The sequence below is a fragment of the Thalassophryne amazonica genome, chromosome 5 (assembly GCF_902500255.1).
Source record: "Thalassophryne amazonica chromosome 5, fThaAma1.1, whole genome shotgun sequence".
NCBI classification, from domain to species: Eukaryota; Metazoa; Chordata; class Actinopteri; order Batrachoidiformes; family Batrachoididae; genus Thalassophryne; species Thalassophryne amazonica.
In genome coordinates this window covers 48,530,779-48,556,378 of record NC_047107.1, presented here as the reverse complement: position 1 = coordinate 48,556,378, position 25,600 = coordinate 48,530,779, and the positions used below count along the sequence as shown (strand labels likewise).

General features: G+C 40.6%; 1 protein-coding gene across 1 annotated transcript in view; it reads left to right on the top strand.

The window, feature by feature from the left end:
* Window positions 1–25,600, top strand: part of pip5k1bb (phosphatidylinositol-4-phosphate 5-kinase, type I, beta b) — a 114,903-nt gene that overhangs the window by 37,669 nt on the left and 51,634 nt on the right. The window contains 5 exon segments of the mRNA XM_034170123.1: window positions 263–360; window positions 2,194–2,262; window positions 2,647–2,777; window positions 13,432–13,549; window positions 19,736–19,888. Of these exon segments, the coding sequence (XP_034026014.1) occupies window positions 2,194–2,262; window positions 2,647–2,777; window positions 13,432–13,549; window positions 19,736–19,888 (471 nt within the window). The 5' untranslated portion in view covers window positions 263–360.

The window sequence follows — 25,600 nt, the reverse complement described above, 5'->3', positions numbered from 1 at the left end:
GGAGAAATATGTATATTATGTCCCGACAGGGTAATCTGGTACCTAAAGTAAGGTATTGAATAATATTTAGAAAATGTTTACATGCATTCATAGAAACAGATTTTTTCTGGATGTAGGTCCCATCATAGGTCCTGTGTTTCAAAATTTTTGACTGATGTATCCCTTACTTGAAACAGCTTTACATAATGTTCAAGGCTGTGATAATTTTGTATTTGTTTTCCTTTATGAAAGTGCTCTTGTAAATGCTTTCTTTTTCTTGCAGAGGGAACCCTGATGCATCTGACCCTCCTGATGTCTTCTCAGCTTGACGGTCCAAAAACGCTGCCTTGAACATTATTTTGAGCAAAAGACTGAGCCAAGGTAAGTTTTTGTTCTCTATATTTCCTGCCCTCAGTCATTGTTGACTGTAAAGAAAGTAATAATTACCCACCCCAAAGAGGCTATTCTTCAACTTGTGTATTTGTTGTTGTGTTTGTTCACTTACTGGCTTATACAGCATACACAAAACAAATTGACTGGTCTCTTGAAACTGGGACAAGGGATGGATGTGGCATGGAATTGAAATTGTTGAATTTTTGAGCAGATCCATAAAAATAGTGCAAACAATGTATCCAGAAAGTATTCACAGTGCTTCACTTTTTCCACATTTTGTTGTTACAGTCTTATTGCAAAATGGAGTAAATTCAAATAAAAATGGAGTAAATTTATGGAGGCAACACGGTGGCTTAGTGGTTAGCTCTGTTGCTTCACAGCAAGCAGGTCACAAGTTCGATTCCCACCTGTGGCCTTTCTGTTTGGAATTTGCGTGTTTTCCATGTGTTTTTGTGGGTTCTTGCCAGCTTCCTCCCACATCCAAAGACATGCAGGTTAGGTGGACTGGATTCTTTAAAAAACTGTCTGTAGGTGTGCGTGTGGGGGTGAATGTGTTTGTTTGTCTATATGTGGCCCTGTGACAGACTGGCGTCCTGTCCAGGGTGTACCCCGCTTCGCACTCTGACTGCTGTGATAGACTCCCCCCCCATGACCCTTAATTGGAGTAAGCAGTTGAAGATGAGTGTATGTGAGTGTGTGTAAATTTATGGAATAACCCTGTTGTGTCTGATGATTTGCGGATGTTCGCCGGTAAAATGGATATTTGCGACTGTAATCCAGCATGAATTTATGCAAATCATCAGACACAAGCGGTTATTTCCATTCTAATCCAATTCCATCGTTTACACGGTTTATTTTTCTGTAAGTAATTCGGTCGGCGAATCATTGTGAAAGGGTTTGGTCAGCTTGTCAAAGCTTACCGTAGCAACAGCGTCTGCATGCCAAACTGGAAATTCTCTGAGTAGACCCACAGATTTCTCCATCTCGTCAGCTGCGTTGAGTTAAATCCATGGTAAATTCATCAATTAATCCAGTTAAATCTATTAAATCCACGCACTTCTGCATCGTCATCGCTGCACTAGTTTCTGTCGCTCTCAGCTGACAGCGCCATTATTGACACCTGCGAAGCAATGCGGTCAGGGCGCCAAGTTATACATCAAATGTGAAACAGTCAAATATTTTGCCACCGTCTACTGGATATTTTATGGTCTGAAATCTCAGACGATTAACCAATCAGATTTGTGGAACAAACGTAATTAGATTAGAATCCAATGTATAGTCTGCAAGACGGGGTGTCGATACTAGAACAGATTTCCACAAATATTGGTGTGCGTCTGTGTGTGTGTATGTGTGTGTGTGTGTGTGTGTGTGTGTGTGTGGGGGGGGGGGGGGGGGGGGGGGGGCTTGCAGGAGGTGTGTTCTCACATGAGCGTATGAGGTCTAGTGTGTTTAGTTATGAAGCATGTATGTGATAAAAATGATTGTATGTAATTTAAATGCCAAAAGTGTGGTTAGACATGCGTATGTGTTACATTTCAAACTAATTTACTGGAATAGAATATATAATCCATCGTAAATGTACAGCACCATTTTAACGACGGCGCTCTTCTGGAAGGTATCAGTTGTGTGTTGTTAATTTAAAATGTTTTAGCCATGAATAAATCATTATAGACTTTACTTTGTGGTTTCAGAGGGATGATTGAATAAAGAATTTGAGAACACATGGTTATGTTTGTGATGGGCACGCATTGATTTAGGACAGCCGGTCAAGGTCTTTGAGCTTCATGCTCACGTATTTTTATTTCATTGCTTTTCCATCAGATGTCATCCTCAGCAGAGAATGGGATGGCAGGATCACTGAACACGAGCAGAGAGAAAACCTATAAGAAGGTAAAGTGTTTGCTTTGTCGTACAGTTACATCACTGTGCGTCATTGTGTTTGAATTGACACATAGGACGGTTGTACCTCCATGTCCTTTACTTAGCCCTCTGTGAAGCTAAAATTTTGTTTTAGATCTGAGCCAGTGTGTCTCTCGAGCGGTTAGAAATGTCCCTCTGCAGCACATAATGTCCTGAAATAATGTCCAAGGCTGTTTGCCAGAGATCAGTCAAGAGCTGTTTACAGTTGTTTTCTTTTCTCTTTTTTTTAAACGTCAGACGTCATTGCTTATGGCTGCAGATCTTAAAATTCAGGCAAACAAGCTTAATTAAAGTGATGACAGAGCTTTTTGTGTTTTTGTTTTCATCTGTTTTCTCTTCCATGTTTCCATCCAGACCACATCATCAGCTTTGAAAGGAGCCATTCAGCTCGGTATTGGTTATACAGTCGGGAATCTGACCTCCAAACCCGACAGAGATGTGCTTATGCAAGATTTCTATGTAGTGGAAAGTGTCTTTCTACCCAGGTTAGTGTTGGATCTTTTGACACATGTGCCTCTGTGCTTAAATCTATTATATAAACCCACTTTTACTGATTTAAACCATGTGGGTGATTGGTGTCGAGACACTTTGCACTTTCTCATCAGAATAACAGGCAGGCTCTTGCATAAGACCAAGGTTACAGGAGACGGAAAGCGCCACTTCATAAAGACAGATTATGTGTAGGTGGAACGCAGCAGCCTTTGGGGCCGTATGACATTTTCTGACAAGCATGAATGGAACAACTCGAAAAACATTGTTTGCGTGCCAACTTATGTTTGTTTTTCTGGTTATTCAGTTAAAAGCAACCTCTGTCATGCTACTGCAGATTCAGTTCCAGGAAATTTATCAGCAAAGTCACTTTTCTTGTCTGAAAGATAAATTTATTCGAGTAGATTATGCTGCAGAGAGCTGTGAAATGCGCTTAGTCTCTTTCGGCGACTGGGTAGAACGTGTAGAACGTCAATTGAACTGCCTTTAAAGTTACATCATCTGCTTAAAGAAACATTTAATTGAAAAATGGCCCAGGAAATTCTCTGAAAGTGTCAAATGCTTATACAAGCGTTGGTGCAGAATTGAATTATATCATATAACTTAATAATATTTATTTCTAAAAGCATTTACAGTCAGGTCCAAACATATTTGGACAGGAACAGAATTTTTGTAATGTAGTTGCCTATGTTGATGGCACAAATTTTAAGCCACATTGACACTTGCACAAATTTGATCCCTGCACTGTCGTGCAATTCGTCGTGCCAATGCAGCCCACTTTGTCCCACTTGATGCCACACTATATAAAAATAACATGCAATAGTCATTTTGTAGCCAGTGACACATTTGCTGTCAGAACCTGGCTGATGAAACATCTCTCATCGCTCCCTGAACAGAGAAATTATCTACAACTGCAGCTTCTCTCGTGCAGTGGAGAGCGCATTTGAAATCATCTCAATGTAATAATTTACAATATATATTGTAATTGATTGGTAAAATAGTTGTTTTCATTCCTTCTTATGAGTTAGATAATGTATCTGTAAAATTATGTTTATTATAGATGTAACATCTCATCATAATCGTTCAGATGCGCTGCGCTACAGCAATGAGATGCTGGACATGCAGTGACACACTGTTTTCAAATAGGTTGCGCAGTGTTCATGACTGCTTCACAAAATTGATGTGTTCCAGAAGTTTTGAACATTTCACAGTTTTCTTTGCGCACTGGCATGAAGCCGCTTACAGCGCACGCACACTTTACGAGTTTATTCACTGGCACGTCAAATTGCATGCCAATGCGGGGATCAAATTCGTGCAAGTGTCAAGGCATCTTTATACCACTTTCCCTTCCTGATGCAAGTCCAGATATACATGGAGAATGGGGCACATACACTTGAACCCAAGACTTTCTGTTTTGTTTCTGTTTGTGTTTAACCATTTGTCCTGTCCCAGATAGCATTCAAGTACAAATCCAGGAAAAAAACACACACACACAAAAAAAAAAGCAAACCATTAATTTCAAGCTGGTTTCAAACCTACAGCATAGAGCCAGTCTGTGCATAGGCTGTATAGATAAACGCTAGTCGCAGCAATGACCCATAGGAGGCACCCTAAATAAAAGCAGAATTTTTCAAACTTTTTTACTGATACTATTTTGATACGTTTACTGGAGAAAATAATTGAAAAACATTCCGAAATAACCTTTCAAGTGCATAGTTCTACAACCCCAATTCCAGGGAAGTTGGGACGTTGTGTAAAATGTAAATATAAACAGAATACAATGATTGGCAAATCCTCTTCAACCTATATTCAATTGAACACACCACAAAGACAAGATATTTAATGTTCAAACTGATAAACTTTATTGTTTTTGTGCAATGAGCTCGGGCCCAGAGAAGGCGGCGGCGGCGTTTCTGGATGTTGTTGATGTATGGCTTTCACTTTGCATGGTAGAGTTTTAACTTGTGTTGACGAACTGTGTTAACTGACAATGGTTTTCTGAAGTGTTCTTGAGCACACGCGGTAAGATCCTTTACACAATGATGTTGGTTTTTAATGCAGTACCGCCTTAGGGATTGAAGGTCACGGGCATTCAGTGTTGGTTTTCGGCCTTGCTGCTTATGTGTAGAAAGTTCTCCAGATTCTCTGAATCTTCTGATTATGTTATGGACTGTAGATGATGGAATCACTAAATTCCTTGCAATTGAACACTGAGAAACATTGTTCTTAAACTGTTGGACTATTTTTTCATGCAGTTGTTCACAAAGTGGTGATCCTCACCCCATCTTTGCTTGTGAACGGCTGAGCCTTTTGGGGATGGTCCTTTTATACCCAATCATGACACTCACAATTAGTGTCCTCAGTTTCCAAACACTGAGTGTTGTTAGAAGGAAAAATGATGTAACACAGTGGTAAACATACCACTGTCCCAGCTTTTTTGAAATGTGTTGCAGGCATCCATTTCAAAATGAGCAAATATTTGCACAAAAACAATAAAGTTTAGCAGATTGAACATTAAATATCTTGTCTTTGTGGTGTATTCAATTGAATAAAGGTTGAAGAGGATTTGCAAATCATTGTATTCTGTTTTTATTTACATTTTACACAATGTCCCAACTTCATTGGAAATGGGGTTGTATAAAAAGAGAAGAAAAAACAGAATGTCTGTAAAATCATATATTAAACAATGTGTCATTAAATACTTTTTGTTCACAGCCTTTCCTGTTAGCCAACCAAGAAGCATTTGAGAATGTTTTATTCTGGTTCTTGTGGTGAGCTTGTGACAGTTATGTAGATAAGTGATTGTGATGTCATGAATAATAAACGAACAAGCAACACTCAGCACCATGATGGCAAATTCGATCTCACAAACTGACTTTCATTTCTTGAATAGTTGTGAAAAAAAACTACTTGAAGATTTGTTGTTGCCACCTACTGTTATGGGGGAATGTGATGCATCTATGACCTGATACACTGGTCTAGTTGAAATGCTTCTGAAATAAATGTTGTCAAACTTTACTAATTTTGGGCCACTGAGAATGAAAATGATATTCGAAATGGTTGATTGGCTCTAGTTTTAAAATATGTTGTTGTGTGGGCCGCCAGAAGAGGAGGTACTGCTGGCCCACCACCAGAGGGCGCCCTGCCTGGAGTGCGGGCTCCAGGCACCAGAGGGCGCAGCCGCCTCACAGGAGCAGCTAGGGTGACAGCTGTCACGCATCACCTGCAACAGCTGTTACCAATCAGCAGGGGTACATCAGCAGGATGACGTCTCCACCTCTTTGCCGAGATATCGTTCTACCTGGAAGGTAATATTCTCAGCTGACTGCTTGACAGTAACCTTTTGTGACTTTTGTGAGTGATAACAGACCTTTTTTTCAACGAGAGGTGGAGGTAGCTTTCCTGCCGTGCGGATTACTGGGTGCAAACGCGCCCACCTTTAATTGTGTTTTTGTTCCTCGCCAGCAGTACCAGGTCCGACACGCGGAGGCAGTGGCCACCTGGGAGTTCGGGACTTGGCGGCTCCAGTATTCCCGGGGTCTGGTGGCGGAGGAAATCGTGTGGTTCCGGTTCTGCTTTGGACAGGTGTCTCCTATCTTCGAGCCTGCCCACACGACACCTTTGTGGATTGATTCTGATCTATTGTTGTAATCTGTTGTATTTGTTGTGCACATTCACAACAGTAAAGTGTTGTTATTTGACCTATTCCATTGTCCGTTCCTTTGCGCCCCCTGTTGTGGGTCCGTGTACCGACACTTTCCCAACATATGTTACTACTATGCTACTAAGGGTTACCTTTTGATGATGTTTAAAGTGCTACAAAAATATTATTATATGAACAGTCAGAGAAACATAAGAAGACCTATGTGTACAATTTATCATGAAAACTCTGCTGTCAACACAATATAATTATGTAGACTTAAAATGTAAAACTTAAATAACAGAAACAGAACCAGAAGCCAGCCAGTCATTTTTATTGTCATATTTGAATTCAGCATGCCAAAATCCATCATAAATAGCACATTATATTTCTGAAAGCAAACAACGTCTTAAAATTTTAGACCAGTGATATTGGCATACAATAACAACAACAAAAAAATTGATTTTCTCTTGTCAAACTAATGGATGATTAGATTAAAAAAAAACCCTGAAAAGTCTGAAAATGAAATGTTCTCTGTACTTGACTTTGAGATTGTGCACCAGGAAATGCAAACTCTGTTTACTTCATGCAACACTGGCATTTAGCTCTGGCAAATATAATGGTGGCATTGGGTTTGATGTTCTTGGGACTTAGAAATATGAAAACATCAATAGTTGGAGTAAAATATGTTATATTACAGTCCATCATAAGTCAGTGTCAAACCCTTGTCTCATAATAATGAAATTAAAAGAAATGTTCAATGTTTCAGTAGGGGAGCCGACCTACAAGTTGGAATAAAACATCACAAAAGGAGGAATATGTTATGTCCGATGTGTCACATTACCATTTCTCTGTGTCTGTGTTCTGTCATGTTCTGAGAGAGCTCACAAACACATTCTCCCCTCTTCCAGAGAGATGACGGAGCCTGCTGAGAGCCGAGTGAAGGCGAGTTCTGACATGCTTTTGCCTTCCTCCCTCTCAGCGGTCATCTTCTTCGTCTCCTTATTGTTCCTCAGTCTTGTTTTAGATGACCGGCGATGGAATGACTAGGGGTGTGCATTTCTCAATGAGAAAAGGATATGATACGTATCTAGACACATGGACTATAATGTGATTCAGGAACAGTAATTTTTATAGTGGAAAAATCTGATTGAGGCAAATGATGTGGAAAGATTGAACCAACACAAAACATGGCCAATCTGTAGTGCAGGCCCACACACTCGCACATCAGACGCACAGAAATGGTGTGAGTGGGTCCGGCACTGCGCTGGTATTCTCTATGATACAACGCCTGACAATGAATACAATCTCTTGCTTGTCAGTTTGTCCTCCGTTGCATTCTTTCAATGTATGTTTTGCCCGAGTTGGCTCAGTAATTTGTTTGAGAAAACTGCCAATGTTGGATTACCTATCAACATCTGCTAAACAGAGATGACACGCCAACGGTAGGCCAATTTTGTCTATTTGTTATTATGTCGAGCTAGTTCCATAGTTACCCATTTACCTGACTGACCCAGGCCCCTGATCGCTCTTATTAATCAGTTTTAATTGATTTTGAGCCTGGAGTGGGAAACGTTAAAGGACCAAAGGACAGGTTTATAATTCATATTGTGCAAAGCCTTGGCCTGTGCAATTAGAAAACTGGTGGTGATTACAAAATACATGTGGTAATATTTTAAGTTGCACAGACATCATGCACTCAACACATAGGCATAATAGATCACTTTTATTCACCCACCTGTTTTCATGTATGCCCACCCACCACTAAATGTCTTGCTTGGGTCGCAACGGGTGCTGCCGCTGCTTGTCTTTCATTCGCCACATAGAGTAGCAAAACGTACACCATGGAAAAAGCCCAGAAGAAGTCAGCTGTTGTTAACATAATACGAGGTCTATTAGAAAACTAAGCGGCAGTTTTATAAAAAAAAAAAAAAAAAAACTATATGGATTTGAATCACAGGCGATTACACCAGACATGCTTGAACCCTCGTGTGCATGCGTGAGTTTTTTCACCCGTGTCGGTGACGTCATTCGCCTGTGGGCAGGCTTTGAGTGAGCACTGGTCCAGCCCTCTCGGCTGAAATCCTTTGTCTGAGACGCTGCTGGAGACGGCGCGCGTTGCTTTATCAAAAATTTTTCAGGACCTGTGAGGGATATCCGAGTGGACACTATTCGAGAAATTCAGCTGGTTTTCGGTGAAAAGTTTAACGGCTGATGAGAGATTGTGGAGTTTCTTTCGCTTTAAGGACAGCTCACAAAGCGGATCGGCGCGGCGCGGTCGGAGGTGACGTTCATCTGGCTGTTTCGAGCTGAAAACATCCTAATTTAAGGCTCTGTTCACCCAGGTTGTCGTCAGAGAACAGAGAAGTTTCAAAAGAAGTCGGCATGAGGAGTTTATGCGGACATTCCACTGTTAAAGGAGATTTTGTAATGAAAGAACGTGCGGGCAAATTTGCCGAGTCGGTTCCGTGACGCCACCGCAAATCCGCCTGCGCCGCGACAGGAAAAACACCTCCCTGTTGAAAACCATTTGTAAAATTCAGGCGGCTTTTGATGGCTTTCAACAAGTGAGTATCTGAGTATCCTCATGCCGACCTCTTCTAAAACTTCTCTGTTCTCTGACGACGACCTGGGTGAACAGAGCCTGAAATGTGGAAGTTTTCAGCTTGAAACAGCGAGACGACGACGCCTCGGAGCGCAGATCGCCATCAGGCGCCGTGGGCTGTCCTTAAAGCGACACTAACAGCCCAAAATCTCTCATCAGCCATTAAAATTTTCACCGAAAAACCAGCTGAATTTATCGAATGGTGTCCACTCAGTTGTGCCTTACAGTTTTTGAAAAAAGTTTTATCAAACAAAGCAGCAGTCTCTGAGCCATTCCTAAACAATGAAAAAACGATGAGACACATTTGAACACGTGATTCAAATCCATATGGTTTTTGAAAAAAATAATAAGGTCGGATACTTTTCTAACACACCTCGTATAAAGAGCATAGCATCACATTCCTCTTCTGAACCAGCATGAAAGTATTGACAAATTGTGAATTGAATGTAAAGTTCAAAAGGATACATATGTCTGTTATACAGCCTACCACTAGGGTGCATGTGGATTTTGTTGTTACCTAACAAAGTTAATGTTCTTTTGACAAGTCTTGCAAAAACCTCGCACAGACCAGAGACTTTTACCAAAGTTTGAAGATGCCGAAGTAGCGTAACAGCTTAACTCAGCGGATTTCTAACGTTAAAATTGAGCTATCAACCGGATTTTAGTACATTTAGATTGATTCACGGGTCCACGTATTAACGTAGCCATGTCTATTACTTTAAAACTGATATTCAGTTTGTATTTTTAAAAATTCTTACAACTGTCGTAACACCATGTACGTGTATCTATGACAGTAAGCACAAGTCTGCACACACACGGACTGATTGGACTGCAACGTTGCAATTTGTGTGGCTGACTGTTACCGTGAAACACATAATTTAATGTCACGGATGTGTGTCGGTCACTGCTGACACACATCTTAATTGTTGTGGGCCTCACACAATAAACGGTGCAGTCAGATTTCATTGTGAAGTAATCACAGGTTTAGTGTTACACACACATCAGGGCCAGGTGGTTGCCTGCTGTGTCACATTACTGAATATAACACGCTTTACTACAACAACAACACCACTCTTGCCACACTTCCACCCGGAACACAAAATGAGGCCAAGAATAGGAACCTGCTGGAAAACAAAACAGAGCAAAAAAAAACAAACAAAAAAAACCCCTGTTGACTTGGAGACACTGATTCCATGCGATATGATTTGATCAAAGCTAATCAGGCATTCTTACTTCTCGAGTGGTCCCAGTGGGTCAAGAGGTGAGCTGCTTATGAAACTCTGAGAATCCTGGTCTCATGGTACAAAATGTAGGTTACTGTGTTTTGTTTTGTGTTTCTGCTCTTGTCGTTCGCCCCTTTGAGTCAGATTGTTTAGACTTGGAAATCAGAGCCGCCTTCTGTCTCCAGGCGAAGAATTCAATACAGGCCGGTTTGGTGCTACAATACTGCCATACCTGGGTTCTCAGGGAAGACTTCACAAAGTCGTGTTCCTCTGTAGGTGGTGCACATTTCAAATGACCCACTGATACACTTTTTGAAAGTCAACAGCAAAGATGTTTGGTTACAAAGTTTATGTGTAAGATTCCATTTTCCGATGGTGGTGCTTGTGTTGGATTGTTGTGTGTGTTGGCATCACACTTGCATAATGTGTAGAAAGTTTAAAATGATGCGAGTTATTGTCATGTTGGAATAATTAACAGGCAACAGTGTTTTAGTGGCCACCAAGACCCTGCAATTGGGTAATTCTATGTTAACGGAATTACAGCCAGAGCAAATTTTTAATAGTTAGCTAAAACATGGCCAGATTATGCTGTCGTTGTAATTCTGCTGCTGTAGAATTGCCCAGTTACCAACACGTAGGGGTATGCGTCTCTGTTTTACAAATTGATCTGAAACATATCTAGATGCATGAGGTACAATGTGGTTTGTGGACATTAATTTTTGTTATGGAACAATTCAGTACAGTGCAGTTTGACACAATTCTTTGTTTATATTTCCATGATAAATTAGAAAATGGCAGAAGTGGAACTGCTTACCATCAAATACAACTTTCAGAGACCTTCAGGTTTTTCCGAGTGTTCTTTAGCACATGGTACTGCCTCTGCATGTTTTTTGGATGTGGGAGGAAGCCGGAGCACCTGGAGTGCACCCACGCAAAGACGGGGAGAACATGCAAACTCCACACAGAAAGGCCACAGGTGGGAATTGATCATATGACCTTGTTGCTGTGAGGCAACAGTGCTAACCACTAAGCCACCGTGCTGCCCCTTATATAACCAGGAGAACCTGACTAAAATCTGTGTAAGTCTGATGCACCAGATGAATCCAAAAAGCAACTTTGTTTTGTTGTCAAGTCACGTCAAGTCTGGGAGCATACACTGGTGCTGCACTTCACTGCATCCACGACACCATGGAACTGCCTTGGGTCCTGGATGACAACCGCCTAGGCAGACATTAGCCCATTATTGATCCATGCAGAAATCTTAAAAATAACCATCTGTCTTTCGCAGCTAGGTGAAACATGGGTTTCCCCTTGGTCTTCTCCACCACAGGGATTCTCAACACTCAGGGACCTGCACGCTGGATCATGTACAGAGAAGCGTACCACATGGCTTAAATGTCAAAGCTGAGACTGTCTCACAATGCAAATGATCCTCCTAATCTTAGTCACCCTCAGTAACCGCTTGTTTGATACCGTGCGTCCAGAAAGTATTCACAACACTTCACGTTTTCCACATTTTATGTTACAGCCTTGTAAAAAATTGAGTAAATTCATTTTTTCCCTCAAAATTCTACTCATAGCACCCCATAATGACAACATGAAAAAGTAAAAAAAAAATTTTTTGGAAAATGTATTAAAAACAAAAAACTAAGAAATCACATGTACATAAGTATCCACACCCTTTGCTCAATACTTTGTTGATGCACCTTTGGCAGCAATTACAGCCTCAAGTCTTCTTGAATATGTTGCCACAAGCCTGGCACACCTATCTTTGGGCAGTTTTTCCCCATTCCTCTTTGCAGCACCTCTCAGTCTCCATCAGGTTGGATAGGGAGCGTCGGTGCACAGCCATTTTCAGATCTCTCCAGAGATGTTCAGTCAGATTCAGGTCTGGGCTCTGACTGGGCCACTCAAGGACATTCACAGAGTTGTCCTGAAGTCACTCCTTTGATATCTTGGCTGTGTGCTTAAGGTCGTTGTCCTGCTGACAAATGAACCATTGTCCCAGTCTGAAGTCAAGAGCACTCTGGAACAGGTTTTTATCCAGGATGTCTCTGTGCATTGCTGCATTCATCTTTCCCTCAATCTTGACTAGTCTCCCAGTTCCTGCTGCTGAAAAACATCCCCACAGCATGATGCTGCCACCACCATGCTTCACTATAGGGATGGTGCCTGGTTTCCATCAAACATGACGCCTGGCATTCATGCCAAAGAGTTCAATCTTTGTCTCATCAGACCAGACAATTTTGTTTCTTATGGTCTGAGAGTCCTTCAGGTGCCTTTCGGCAAACTCCAGGTGAGCTGCCATGTGCCTTTCACTAAGGAGTGACTTCCGTCTGGCCACTCTACTATACAGGCCTGATTGGTGGATTGCTGCAGAGATGGTGGTACTTCTGGAAGGTTCTCCTCTCTCCACAGAGGAATGCTGGAGCTCTGACAGAGTGACCATTGGGTTCTTGGTCACCTGCCAGATTAAGGCCCTTCTCCCCCGATCACTGTTTTATGTTATATATATATGTATATATATATATATATATATATATATATATATATATATTACTAACTGATGAGCAATAAGTGACAAACGGAACATAATCAGAAGAAACACTTGAAGATAAATAATAACCAAAACCTGTGGCTAAGGCATAATACAATTAATGTGATAAACAGAATTAAACTAAGACTAAAGCAACATAAGGGACCAATAGTAAAAGCAAACAATATATAATAAAGCAAAAACTATATGTGAGCAGAAAATAATACACAGAAGATAAATGAAACAAAACTAATAATAACCTGTGCATGGTAACCTGACATGACATGAAAAAAACAACACTGAATTTCAAAGCATGGAGGAGGAAATGAGTCCATACTAATGACAGATGGCCCTAAAGGGCCGGATCATGACAAGGGTGCAGTTTACCTTATGTTTTTAGGTGACCTTTTCAAATATTTATTGCTTGGTTTGTCATGATTTCATGCAGTTACATTGTGAAATTAGTCATTTTTGGTGTAGTTCCAGTTTTTGTCTCTACCTAGCTCTTGCAGCATGTATTAGCCAGAACATGCTTGAAAAGACTTTTGTAATCTATGGTAGGCCTACAAAAAGCATCTGATTGATTTGAATAACTCATCTAATATGTTGTTATGTGTCCTGGTTTCTGGGTCTTCACACATCTCAGTGAGGGGAGCAACTTGACACCTGCTCATCACTATCCTGACTTCCGCTTCAAGACCTACGCCCCGCTGGCCTTCCGCTACTTCAGGGATCTGTTTGGTATCAAACCTGACGACTACCTGGTGAGACTGAAACTGTCTAACTGAGCTCATTCCTTAACGTATTTTGCCATGTGCAGGTTTTTTGGGGGGGTTTCAGTCCTGCTGCCTTCTCAGTAGGTTGCAGAGGGTCATTAATTAGTGTGTGGCTGCAGAGAGTGAGTGATGGGGTCCAATTAAATTAATTATGCACTGAAAACACATTTTTAAGGTGATGCATTTTAAAGGGGTAGTCCCATTTTATTTTTCACAAACTGTGCAAAATTTTGGCTTTGTGCTAAAATCAAGTTATTATAAAGTACCTTTATTTCTGTGTTGTATTACAAAATAACAGCTAGTTTTATTCCTAGCAAAGGATTGATTATTGGAGGATTCCACAGCAAATATAATTAGTTCTGTCTGTGATGTGTTCATGATGCATTCAGTGGAAGCTGGGAACTCAGAATTTTCAACTTGGAAAAATCCTTTTAATAAAACTATCATATATTGTTAAGTCTCCACATTCATTTTTGGCAAACCAAACAAAAACATTACAATCCAGGGGTAGTACTGACATCTGATGCAGTAGACCTCTGTATTATCTTACCTGTGTCTAGCAGATATCCAGCAAAACCTTTGAAATATGCCAATATTTCATCCATCATTCTTCCCAATGGGATTTCCTTCTCTGGGTAATTTCAGTCATAGTTGAAGACTAACTGCATTTCTTTGGCTGCATGAAGCTAACAGTAGCATATTGAATAGCATGTTGGGAAACTGAGTTTTCCCAGTGTGTCACATATCCACATGCTTAAAACTTAAAACTGTGACTTTTGAGCATATTGGTGAGATTCTTTACTTGAATACTGACATAAAATTATAGTGCTGCTGAGTCAAATCAATTATGACTTTAATTGAGAAGAATTGAAAGGAATTACAATTTTTTTTATATTTTAAATATCAGTTGGTTATCAGTAATCCTTCCACTAGTGTAAAGTTACTCATTATCATGGTTTCCACTCCTGTTTCTGCTCACTAACTTGATTGATTTGTGCTACGTATAAATCTTGTCTAATTCATTTACTTTGTATGTGCACCTGCTATAAACATTACAGGCATAAAGACATTTAAATATGACAAAAGTGGAAAAACTGCCGCTATACCTGTAAAGAGAAACTTGACAGTTACATTTCCCCTCAGTTAGTGTCCACTGACTGAAGACTAAATCACCTCACTGCTTTCACTTTCATGATAGAATTAGGATGTCCTGATTATTAATTGGTGACTGATGCTGATCTGTTCAGGGGGAAATGGAATGAGCAGAGGAAGTCAAAATTAAACTCATTATTTGAGTGTAGCGTACTTATTTTAGCTTCATAGTGAATACAATTAAACTACAATGTCACAGCTGAACCAAAGATACAATCTCAGACAAAAAGACAGGGTGACATTTATGTTGGTCATTGTTCTTGGTGCCTTTTTCATATTTTTCAGGCTGCTGAGTGTTTTCTCACATTGAGGATGATTGAAACACATAGGGCCCTCTCTAATACTACATATATATGTTCATTTAAAAATGAGGTGTAGTCATACAAATGCTTCATGTCATAGTACTTTAGTACTATGTCATGTCATGTCATAGTACTTTACATAGTACTTTCACAAATTGATGTGCAAAGCACACAATAGGAGCATGAAACTAAATTGAACACAGTTAATGGCAACTAATGGAAAAACACAACTTTAATAACTTTGGTTTGTACCATATTTTAATGGTACTTTTCTTCCTTCTTGCTGCTGGGACAGTGTGGATTTCCATTTTCACAGGGGTTTCAGATGTTAAAAATCAAAATAAAAACCTATCTGTTGATAATGCAGCATTGAGATGCATAACAGCCCATACTTTGGCATAATCGGACACTCCAACCTTAGGGCCCCTTCACACATAGTGCGAAGTTTGGACAAAGTGCACACTTAGTGGGCATGACGCAGGAATTGTGTGCAAACCGTGTAATGCCGTCCCTGCCTCCAACGCCTCGTACACCTGTTGCTACAACTATTTGCGCACACAAGCAAATTCCAGGTGACACGCACGAACATCTAACACCAGTCGCATGGCACTTAGAAAATGTGTGGCCAGTCGCACTCTTGGCACAATAACAGACTGCAGACAATCACCTTCGTACTCACAGAGAAATTTATCTAAGTCCCACACAAATGTGGCTTTGGTGTGTGCGCTGAAAACTGACAGGAGGTGTGTCCTCCCACTGAAGCGGGTGTGGAAGTCTGTGGATCTGGACATTCCAGCTGGACATCACGTACTGTATTTGGACGGACATGGACAAACAACTGTCCACTGTGACACACATGTCTGTTTGCTGTTATCAAGTGAACATAAATAAAAACATATATCACTGTGGCGACGTGCTGCAGCGAGCGAGCGTGCGCATGGCATGCACATGGACAGGCTGCTCCCAGGTTGAAACGGACCATCAGATCAGAACATGCAGCAGGCAATCTCACTGTCACGCCACCCATGTGAGCTCTGATCCACATGACACGGTGTCCTGCGGTGCGTCATCCACAAGACACACATGGGTGGCCGGTTGGAGACGCGCCAGCAGATGTGGACATGAATGAGACGAGCGAACTGCTTCTCATTCATGTCATTTCATGACTGTATGTCTGTGACCATAGATCACTTACAAAGGAACAGATGGATCATATTTGTATTGTTCGCTTGATAATTGAGATGTTTTTATATGGTGTGTGATTTTATTTTATTTTTGTAATACTTCCATGTCCTTCCTGATATGAGGCAGATTCCCCACAGCTTTCAAAGAACAGCTCTGTAGCTCAGTGGTAAAGTTGCTGACTGGCAATCAGAGCTTTTGTTAGGCACGGGTTCACATCCAGTGGGTGGTGTGTTTTCTTCTTCTTTTTTAATTATTCCACATAAGCGACGCGATGCTGTCCCACAGGTACTGGCTGTTTTTTTTTTGTTTTTTTTTTATTCCACATAAGCAACACCATGTGCTGCACTTCGCACTGTTCCTGCTCCAAAGACACTGGCGCTTGCACGAACTCTCGCACTGGGTTTGTGCCTGCCCATCGGCGCGATATTTTGTGGTGCCCTAATTTCACACTGTTTCGTGCTGTTTCGCCGTAATCGACCAGTTGTTGACCAAACTTCGCACTATGTGTGAAGGGGCCCTTATAACAAACAAGGAAGAATCATTCCAACAGCCTTCAAAGCCCACACAGAGCACACGGCTGTTTAAGACAGACAAACAGCTCTAACGTACCTTAAAAACATCTGCATGTATGAACTCTATCTTCATGTGTCCACGAGTGTACAAACACAGACACACATAATGCACAGTGTTGACAGTAGTGTAGCAGGTGTTAAAGGATGTAGCATTCCCATAGGTGTTTATCAAAGTTACTATCATGTCAGCATCAGTATGTGACTTTTACCAGATGATTCTGTGCATGTGTGCAGGTACACACTCTGTCTGCACAGTTCTGTATCATTGCCACACTTTTGCCTTGTATCCATTCAGTACCCCAGCACTGTGTGCCTTGGGATGATAAGTGACTGATCATTGATGTTATTTAATGCCTGCAGTGACTTACTGCAGTAATCCATATCCTTTGTGATCAGAACTTCAGATTAGATTAGATTAGATAGAACTTTATTAATCCCTTGGGAAGACTCTCAGGGAAATTGAGGTTCGAGCAACATTGTATAGCAGCACACAGGGTAAGAAGCACACAGAGAATCAAAAGTGAAAGTAAAAAAAAAAAAAAATCAATTTGCAAATATAAATATAAATGCACATACACAAATGCTCCAAAAGGATTTTCATTCAGCAATTTCCAACAATTTTCAACTTATAATGTCAAGACAGGAGCCTGTATGTCTGAAACCACTGAATGTCACAAAGCACATGTTTTTTCTCTTACATATCATCTTCACAAGTGTTTTATGGTTTGGTGCTTTGTTATGACATCATGCTTCTTTTCTTTGCCTCTGTGGCCTTCGAAATCTCACCAGCTGCAGTCTAGCTTTTGAATGCCAAAATTTATTCTGCATAAGTGAAAGGCAAAAGGGTCCAGAGGATAAATATAACTTCAGTGCAGCAGAGAGTGGATGGTAGCAGGCACAGGGTGTCCATGTGATTGATGTCCTTGAGGTGATTCTGATGAATTCATTCAGCCTGAGGCCACAGCGGTCTGAGGAATACAGACACATGCACACAGGGTTTTCTGTAGTGTTTGTAAATGCAATAAACTGTGGCTGCTTTCAGCAATCCAACATCACTGCAGTGTGTCATCAGTGAAAGTGTCTCTGCAGATGTTGTCTTTATTCTCATCTGAGGTTGTTGCAATTATGATGCTCTGATTAACATCCAGCTGTCATTATACAACCAAGGAACAGATAGGCAGTGTAAATGACCTTAACTTCAGACACCCAATATCTCCTGCATCAGGTTTGCTTTTGTGGACATTAAAAATCATTGAAAGTGAATCACTATGCAGCCAAAAGAGGTAAAAATGTTAGTTGACAGCATCCCATTAATAAAACAAGAGCAATCAGAGATTCCTGACATCCACCAATCCGGATCTGGATCACCTCCAAAATTTAATGGAGTCTTCCATGGCGTAATATCTATCTGTGGTGAAAATTTGGTGAGAATCTGTGACTAGTTTTGACATAATCTTTCAAAGCCTATATAAGGTGAAATCCTGAGCCAGAATCCAGATCCAGATCTGTATCTCCTCCATAATTCAGTGGCGTCTTTCATGCCGTAATATCTATCTGTGGAGCAAATTTGGTGAGAATCCGTGAAGTAGTTTTGACATAATCCTTCAAAGTGTATAAAGTGAAACTTGATCCAGAATCCGGATCACCTCCAAAATTTATTGGGCTCTTCTATGGCCTAATATCTATCTGTGGTGAAAATGTCGTCAAAATCTGTGCAGTAGTTTTGACGTAATCCTGCTAAAAGTCAGACAAAAAAATAAATGAATAAATGCCAATGATTTTACTATGTCCTTGGGGACATAAAAAGCAGTAATTCACATTGTGAAAGTTCAGTCCTGTTCATCGCAAAACTAGGTTTATCTTCAGGCTCATTGAAGAGCAGTAAAATAGTTGAGCAACCTGTTAAATTTTGTTAAATGAAAGTCACTACAGCTTTATCGTGTCCTTCTCCCACTTTCTGGAGTTAGCATGAACTGGCTCAAACATTGAAAATGTGTGCAAAAGGTTAGTCTACAGATGTTCAAAATGACTAAACAGTCAATATGTCTGGCAAATGTAGTCTAATTTTGTTAATCTAATTATGTTCTGTACTTTAGGTTGTAGCATTCCAATAAGATGAATGTAAGTAAAAGCAGAACTCTGGAGAATATCCAAAACCATGATGGCAGATAATAGACAAATGAGGTTTAAATTAATGGGATGTGTTCCATTTTTTTTGTTGTTGTTGTTTGTTTATTTTTCTAACAAAACTAACAAATGAATAGCACTGGTTTATTTGACATGTTACTAAAACCGAAACTAGTATCAGAATAGAAACTTCTTGCCTATAATCACATGACCTGTATGTCGGAGTGGGAATAATTGTTTTGAGTTGGGTCCTAACTATATTTTGGTACTATAGCTTGCTATTTTGTATTTTGTTGTTGTTGTTTCCCATATCAGCTTCACTTTAGAGATTTTAAGTTGCTTTTGAACAACCTGTATGGATGCTTACATTTGTGGATGTTTTTATTTGAATAAGTTCTGAGTTTGTTTAGTTTTCCATCTGTTTTGTGCAGACGATACTCATAGGCATTGTTACGCTATTAGCTGGACAGTTTTAATATACAGTACATTTGGCGAGTATTTGCGGCCCCTATCAGGCTTTTAAAGAACACATCCTTCATTAAATCATTGCGCATATCAGCTTGCATTGTTTGATAATAATAGTAATGCCGTGGGTCATAAATCTAGTGTAGTCAGTTTGTCATATGAACAATATTCCTGGAATCTTCCTTTAATTTCTCCACAAATAATTATTGCCGACGTGAATGGGAGTGAAAAAGTAAAAATAAACAATTTACATGTAATGTGTGTAACTGTGTGTACACATTTGTCATATGTCTGTACCAACTTCCAATGTGTAGTTACGGTGGATAGTCTGAGGTTTGGTTCTTGTATAAACTGGTTGTTTCCTCCCTCAGTACTCGCTGGTTAACGAGCCGCTGATTGAGCTGACTAATCCAGGAGCCAGCGGCTCTCTCTTCTACCTAACCAGTGATGACGAGTTCATCATTAAAACCGTCCAGCACAAAGAAGCTAAGTTTCTACAGAGATTGCTACCTGGATACTACATGGTGAGACATTTAAAGTCACTCTATATCCCCCACTGGTCAGAGGCCCGAGGGGGGATTATGTCACGGCGTTTTCCGTCCATGTGTTTTTCTGTCAGTCCGTCAGTCTGTCCGTCCTTCCTAAAATGGGTATAAGCGTTTTGAAATGAACTCCTCTCACACTTTTAGGAGGAATTTTGTGAAACTTGGTACAAGTCCTTGTTATAGGTTGGTAATACACATATTATCATATTGTTCAAGTTGAGCCCATTTTAGCAGAGTTATGGACCTTGATTAACAAATCTAGACAGCCAGGTTCATGAGTGGGTGCCTCTTGTACTCACTGTATAGAGCACCTGCAGTTCTAAAGACATGTGACAATGGGTGTCTGAATCACTCACTACATCATCACCTGTATTACATTCAAACAGATTATTGATTAGATGTATAAATGTATTGATTAAGATGGAAGAACCTTTATTATTAACCTCAGCTGCACAGCATCACGCTTTTTAGTGAGTATTGTGATTTCATGTAAAGTCATCTTACTGCATCTAAGAATCATAAATGTTTTAATAAATATACAAATAGGAAGCAGATAACGTTAGGGATTACAATTTATATATCAGATTAATATTGATTTAATGTTAAACATTCACCACAGATTGCTTTCTACATAATTAGTGTGAGCTGTGATGTAATTATGTATTGTGATACTTACTGAATCCCAACAGGTGTGTCATGATATGTATTGTGTAGTGGAGCGAGTATATCTTTACACCCCTAGATTTTACACATAAAAAGTTTCACTTGACTATCCATAATGCAGTTGTAGAATAGACATAATTACTGTATATTCTGAATGATAATTTAAGACATGTAATTACAAAGTGACTGTGATTTCTTTAAATACATTTTGTCTGGTCAAAATGTTCTCTCAGATATCTGGAATATTGCCACAGCTTTTTGTAATTGGACTCAAACATGTTTATTTTGGATGTCAATAATTTAGTTCTACCAAATAAAAATTCAATTTAATTCAGTTTATTTATATAGAGCCAAAGCATAGTGATTTTTCTAATGTGTAGGTCAAAGGACAATGTGAGATCAAAAATGACCCCAAGGTTCCAAATTTTGTCAGTCTGATGTATGATGCACAAGTCTAAGGGCCCCTTCACACATAGTACGAATGTGGTTGAATTGCGCATGAAGTGTGCATGAAGCAGGAATTGTATGCAAAACATGTAAGATCGTAGCTGCTTCCAAGACCTCGTACACCTGTGCGCTGTGAGAGCCCTTCAACCCTCTCGCGGCAGGTGTCAGCCAAATTCCAGCTGACACATACGAACATATAACACTGCTCGTTTGGCACTTAGAAAATGCCATTCTCACTATTAGCACGACATCAGTCAGCAGACAATCACTGTCGAGCTGACAGTCCCCCACGACTGTGAAGTTGCAAAAAGCCACATACATGTAGTGCATGAGTCTCATATGTGTGCGTGTGTGTCGCCCCCCACCCACTCCCTCCAACACATCTGACGTGCCGGGGGGCACACCTACATAACATACTTATATGTATGTACAGAACTGATCACATGGGGGCCGGACAGCGATGTCTGATCGCACACAGCATGGGGAGGGGCCTGTCAGCTGATCACAGCACACTGACAGCTGGATGACAGCTCAGTGCACACATTACAAACAGAAAAAAAACACCAGGACAGTTTTTATAAATAATTACGACAATACCTACATATGCAATTACATAACAAATAACGAAAATGAATGACCACATAACACAGAGTGACACACTGGTCTGGGCACTGAATGGACGGGGGGGAGCACGTGTCCTCCCACAGCCACAGCTGTAAAGATCTCTGCTCCTGGACGTCCCAGTTTGAAAACATGTTCTGTGTTTGGAAGGACATGAACTTACAACATTCCTCTGTGAGGAGTGTGTCTCTGCCTGCTGTCCTCACGTGGAAATATACAAAACATGTTTTGCCTTCGCGCTGGGCTGCAGCAGCTGCACACAGCGCACCTTGTCCATGTTGTTGATGTCAGGCATTTTTCCACACCGATTATAGGCCAGCGATGGTAGCGCAGTGGTAAAGTTGTCGTCTGGTAATCAGAGCTTACAGGTTTGAATCCTGTGACTGCCATTTTGTTATATATATATATATATCAACCAAGTGATATTCACTAATTATACAGCTGGTTTTTATTTTATTGTTCTCCACATCAGCAGTGCGATGTGGTGCAGCTACTCACACTGTGTTCCCGCATGCACGAACCGTCACAGCAGCATCATGCACGCCTGCCCGTCGGCGCAATGTTTTCCTGGTTCACTCACATGATCTGTTCCGTGGTGAGTCGTCCTGAGTTGTACTTATTCATATTATGTGTGAAGGGGCCCTAAGCTAAGCATTAGCCGGTCAAACTGGTGTCTATCTCTCACTGGACCAAGGACCTTCAAAGGTGTTCTCCAAATTTAAAAGTAAGAAATTGTTCAACATTGAGCTTTTCACTGTAGCAATGCAGTCCTCTAAAGTCTTATGAGATTACCAGCAATTATCGGCATGTACAACTGAGTATCATCAGTGAAGCAGTGAAAAGTAATCCCATAGCCTTGCGGTATGTACCCAAGGGGTGCTATAGAAAGGGGGGAAAAGCAGGGGCCCTAAGATGGACCTCTGTTAGGTGGACTGTCAAGCATTCAAGGACATTCCCAGAAATCCCAAAGTGACTCTCTAGCCCAGGGGTAGGCAACCTGTTCCAGAAAGAGCCATGAGGGTGCAGGTTTTCTTTGCAGCCACTGACTCCACCAGGTGATTTTACTGATTAATATCACTTTGAGCAGATGGAATCAGTTAATCAGTGAAATCACCTGGTGGAGTCAGTGGCTGCAAAGAAAACCTGCACCCTCATGGCTCTTTCTGGAACAGGTTGCCTACCCCTGCTCTAGCTTATCAAGTAATATACGATGACCTGCCATATTGAACGCAGCACTAAGATCTAACAATAACGGAACCATAGTGGTGTCCAAATCCATTGCAAGCAGAAGATCGTTGGTTCAATATCTGTCTGAATATCTGGAGTAGAATTTTGGCTTGTCAAATCTGTTGATTGTAGGCTGACTTTGATACCATGCTTGTAACGTATTCAATTTGGATCTATGGCGATGATGTTAGTATGGATGTTACTGAACAAAAATACTGTGCAAAAAAAAAGTCAGGGATTGAAATCACTGGTAAACAATGAATTAGAGGCGAAAATGAGTTTTGTTGCACAGGTAATTGATCTTTGCACCTTTGTTGTTTCTTTAGTGACAATGACGTCAACAGCAGGCTAGTAGCAGTTAGGACCCTTCAAAATTGCTTGCAACTTGATTTCATTAAGCACACTTTTTACAAGCATTTTGATCAGCTAGAATGTTGACTTAAACTGTAAATACACTTGACTAATAAGAAGAATAGTTTAAGATACCTACAAAGTAAATTATGTTTTACCAAATCTGAGGCATTGCTAATTAGCATTATGACTCATCGCAAGTACAAAAGGGCTAATTTAGAATTATGAACGTGTTTTGTACATGTGGGAAGAGAATATTGTCTACTAAATAAATTGTAAAGAGCTTACTATATGTCAGTCTGTCACATATGTTTAGTTTTAGACATTCTGTCACTTTGTGTCTCTCTTTTCCTTGTTCCAGTCATGCAGCGTTAACCACATGCTATTAATCTGTCAATCAGTGACTACTTAAAAACCCACATGTACTAAATTTCTTGTCATTTTCCTGTTTTTGCATTGAGAATCTCTTGGATGTAAGTCTTCATACATAACTCTGTCTAAGTGAATTTTTGAGTCATACTAATTGTCAATTGTTTCCTTGTTACAAATCTCAGTTTTAGCTGTACTTTGTGATGTACTCTGCAAAATATGTTAATTGAACTCAAATAGTGATCAAATTAACACTCTTCTTTGGTTTAATTCTGACAGGTCTGGTAGACGGGTTAGGCAGGATGCAAATGCAGGACTCAGACACTAGGCTCTGTAGGTAAACCTGTTTATTATTGAAGCAAACAGGGTCCGGTACACAGGTAGGTAGTCCAAAATAAGCAGCAGTACAAGGAGCATCAGGCTAAGGCGTGGTCGACGAAACAACCAGGTGGTCATAAATACACAGGAGGCATCAATCACTCACAGAAAAGCAACATAACCTAACCAAACCATGAAAACAAACCCAGACAAAACCCAAATCCTGACAATTCTCATTGATGGCTACATGTTTGATAGTGTGAACACATCAGTTCTTTAGGGTTACCATTCTGCCAGTGGCAATGCTACTTTGACTTTTTTTTCAACAGCGTACTTTAACACTGTTCAAACTTAAAAGTGGAATTAGGTACTGCTGTTAGTAAAACCTCAAACAAAGACTGAGGTCTTTGTTTGCATTAAATTATGTCCTTAGGTCCTGGGTTTGAACCACAACCTTGTTACAAGCCAACAGCACTCTCGTAGCCTCACCTTTGAAAATTCACTGCACATCATTAATTTTTCCCATTTCCCAGTGAGCTCATGAACAGAGTCAAAATAACATCTTCATAGAGTTAATGTTGTGAAAGTGTAGTGACACGGACCCACAACAGGGGGCGCAAATGAACGGTCAATAGATGAGCCAAAAATTAACAATTTAATGTTGTGAAGGAGCACAACGAACATGCAGACAATCTCAGAATATGATTACAGTCAATCCACAAAGGTAACGTGTGGGCAGGCTCGAGGATAGAAGACGTCTGTCCTGAGAAGAGCCGGAACCACACGATTTCCGCCGCCACCGAACCTGGTGAATACTGGAGCCGCCAAGTCCCGAATTCCCAGGTGATCACCGTCCCCGACTGTCGGATCTGGTACTGCTGGCGAGAACAAAGACAGTCAAGTGTGGGTGTGTGTACACCCCGTAACAACAACGGTGGGAATGCCACCTCCACCTCTCACTCAATATCTTGCTGAGTACCGCAGTGATTCCTCAGGGGAAAAGAGTGCCGTCCAGCGCTCTCTCAGCTTCCACCTCCTTCCTGCAAACACTCACAATATACAAATTATATTGTACCACACAAACGGCTGAGGATATTACCTCCAATGAAGTACGATATCTCGGCAACGAGGTGGAGATGACGTCTGGTCTTTATGGAGTGAGATGATGTTGAGTAGATGGGTGACAGCTGTCAAGAGATAATGAGTGACAGCTGTCACCCCCGGCTGTGTCCGTGGCGGCAGCGCCCTCTCGTGCCTGAAGCCCGCACTTCAGGCAGGGCGCCCACTGGTGGTGGGCCAGCAGTACCTCCTCTTCTGGCGGCCCACACACAACAGTTAAATGTAGAGAGTTGATAATGGTCAAAGTTGGTAGATGAGCTCAGAGAAATAAAGTCAACATTGTGTTTGGTTCCACACTGATATTGTTAAAATAACTCTTAAAGTCAACTTTGAAAATACAGTATTTGACTAACATTTTAACTCAATTTTTGCTGTGTAGCAAGTTATCTGAACTCTTATGTAGGTTACTGCTGTTCTGTATTCTGCTAATGAGCATTTGATTTATTCAGCAGGGATTTGATTCAGCTCATTCTGGGATTGCGTCTAGCTTCTGTTACATTTGCTGCTTTTATGTTTTTTTTTTAAATCTTGCTTATACCTTAACTCATTATTTACATTGTCAGTTACTATTGTGTG